The sequence below is a fragment of the Neoarius graeffei genome, chromosome 2, assembly GCF_027579695.1.
Source record: "Neoarius graeffei isolate fNeoGra1 chromosome 2, fNeoGra1.pri, whole genome shotgun sequence".
Classification (NCBI taxonomy): Eukaryota; Metazoa; Chordata; class Actinopteri; order Siluriformes; family Ariidae; genus Neoarius; species Neoarius graeffei.
In genome coordinates, this window is record NC_083570.1 from 6,182,100 (window position 1) to 6,184,380 (window position 2,281).

The 2,281-nt window shown below is 44.1% G+C and overlaps 1 protein-coding gene across 1 annotated transcript; it reads right to left on the reverse strand.

Annotated features, from left to right (window-relative positions):
* Positions 1-226: 226 nt before the first annotated feature.
* Positions 227-2,046, reverse strand: LOC132868626 (piggyBac transposable element-derived protein 4-like). The gene is made up of 2 exons (XM_060901668.1): positions 1,314-2,046; positions 227-1,194 (listed from the first exon to the last, which is right to left on the reverse strand). Exons 1-2 carry the CDS (start codon positions 2,044-2,046, stop codon positions 227-229), a joined length of 1,701 nt encoding a protein of 566 aa, XP_060757651.1.
* Positions 2,047-2,281: the final 235 nt, after the last annotated feature.

Below are 2,281 nucleotides of genomic sequence, written 5' to 3' on the forward strand. Positions count from 1 at the left end.
CACCACTCATTGCTATGACACTGCCAATTACATTTTTGTTTTACTCTAGGTGGAAATTAATATTTGTGTAGCATTTCTCTAGCTTAGAAATAATAGAAATGTACAAAAAATCCTTTTGAATGCATTTTATTCACCCCAATGGGTCAGTTATTCATTTTATTTTATTTATTTATTTTATGCTCGTGAAAGATCTGAGAAAAATTACCATACAACACAACTTAGTCAACTATTTAGCACATGTAGGGCAATATGCAAATGCATGGCTTTTGCAGATATATTTCTGACACCTGCAGCACACAGTATGTGTTTTACAGTCCTTCTTTGGAGGGCAGAACTGACATCTCTTCCTCTTATTTGCTCCAGCTGGGGCAGTGGCTGTGGTAGCTGGATCGTCAGGTGGATGAGGAAATCTGGAGGTTTGAATACCTTTCACAACTGCTGCGGAGGCGTCTGTACGGGGGACATGCTTCCTTCTTTCAATTAGTGGAGTTACAAGTGCCTTTCCTAACTGCTCCAGAAAGACCCTCCTCTTGTTCTGCTTATGAGGCATCCAGTTAGGGTTGATCTCTCTCCATATCACAAAGGCATTGTAGGAGGAAACATCAATGATGTTATGGAAAATGACCAGGGGCCAGTGGGCCATCATCCTTCTGCAGCTGTATGTTCCAACCACCTTATCTAAGTTGTCCACACCTCCTTTGTTGCTGTTGTAGTCGAGGATAATGGCTGGCTTCCTGTCCGCACGGTCACTAATGGAAGCATCTCTGTGCAGTGTGCTCAGAAGTACGACATTCTTGTTTTTCTTTGGGAGGTAGGACACTAGAGTGGTGGTGGGTGTGAAGGCAAACTTTGATGAGAAGACCTCTCTCTCCTTTGATGCAAGCAGTGCAGGCGGGAGCTCAGGCTTATTCTTCCGAACTGTGCCAGCCATGGTGATCTTCCGTTTCAGGAGCTGCTGTCCGAGTTCATAGGAGGTAAAGAAATTGTCACATGTGACATTGTGACCCCTCAGTCCCTCTGTCATATCAAGGACAACTCGCATCCCCTGGTTCTTCTCTGGGCCTCCACTGGTCGGCTTCCCAGTGTAGACTTGCATCTTCCAAGCGTAGCTCGATTTGGCATCACAAGCCACCCATAACTTGATCCCATATCTTGCTGGCTTGCTGGGCATATACTGCCGGAAGGGACAACGACCTTTCAACAAAACAGATTAGCATCAGTAATTAGTATCAGTGTCACAGAAAACAGTCATAGAAATCAATAGTGAAAATCACATTTTTTATTACAAATATGAAAGCAAATATGAAAGTTACCTCTGAATGGAACCAGTTGCTCATCCACTGTTACATCAGGCCCTGAGTTGTAGAGGTAGGGAAGCCGCTCCACCCACTTGTCCCAGACCTCTCTTATTGCAGCAAGTTTGTCAGCCACACGTCTTGCAGGTCTTGACTCACGGTTATCAAATCGTAGCATTCTTGAGTAGGTGTAGAAGAGCTTGAGTGGCATTGTGGCACGGAAAATTGGCCTTCCATTCTCTGCATCCCATAGACTTGCTGCAGCCTCACCACAGGACCTGTATACTCCTGCTAAGATTAGCAGCCCTAAGTAGGCATGCAAGTCAGTCTCATCCATCCGTTTCCAGCTGTCTCCATATTTGCGAAAACCCTCCAGATTTGTCATCTCCAGGATAATTTTTTCAATTGCTGGTGTGATAAACAAGTGGAACGTTGAGACAAGGTCATGGGTATTTGAAACAGCATATCTTGTGGGTCCTGGGGTCATCCTTATGATATTTTGCTCTGCCACCTTGCCATCTGGGGCATACGCTGCCGAGGACCATGCTATATTGCTGTTTTTTGAAAGGAAAATCTCCCTTTCCGCTTCAGGGATGTCTTCTTCTGAAGATGATTCATGATGCTCTGGGTTGTATTCCTCTCCATCTTCTTCTTCTGAGACCTCTTCCACTTCCTCTTCTGAATCAGAAACTTGTTGGACATCTGAAAAAATTAGCTCGAGTGTCTGTTCAACATTATACCGTGCACTCATGGCTTCAGCAGAGAGAGTGTTTGGGGTAGTGTCATCTGAAGCACCTTTATAGCACAGGAGCAATATTGATACAATTGTATCAGATCACAGGCAGTGCAGTACACGGGAAAGTCAGCTTTAGAACATTCTCGCATTTTGTGGGAACGTCCAGGCTTAGGGGCATAGGTGGAATAGTTTATATATTTTTTATAATTGCCCTCCTGTATGTGCTTGTTGTTATTTCTTTGATTTTATT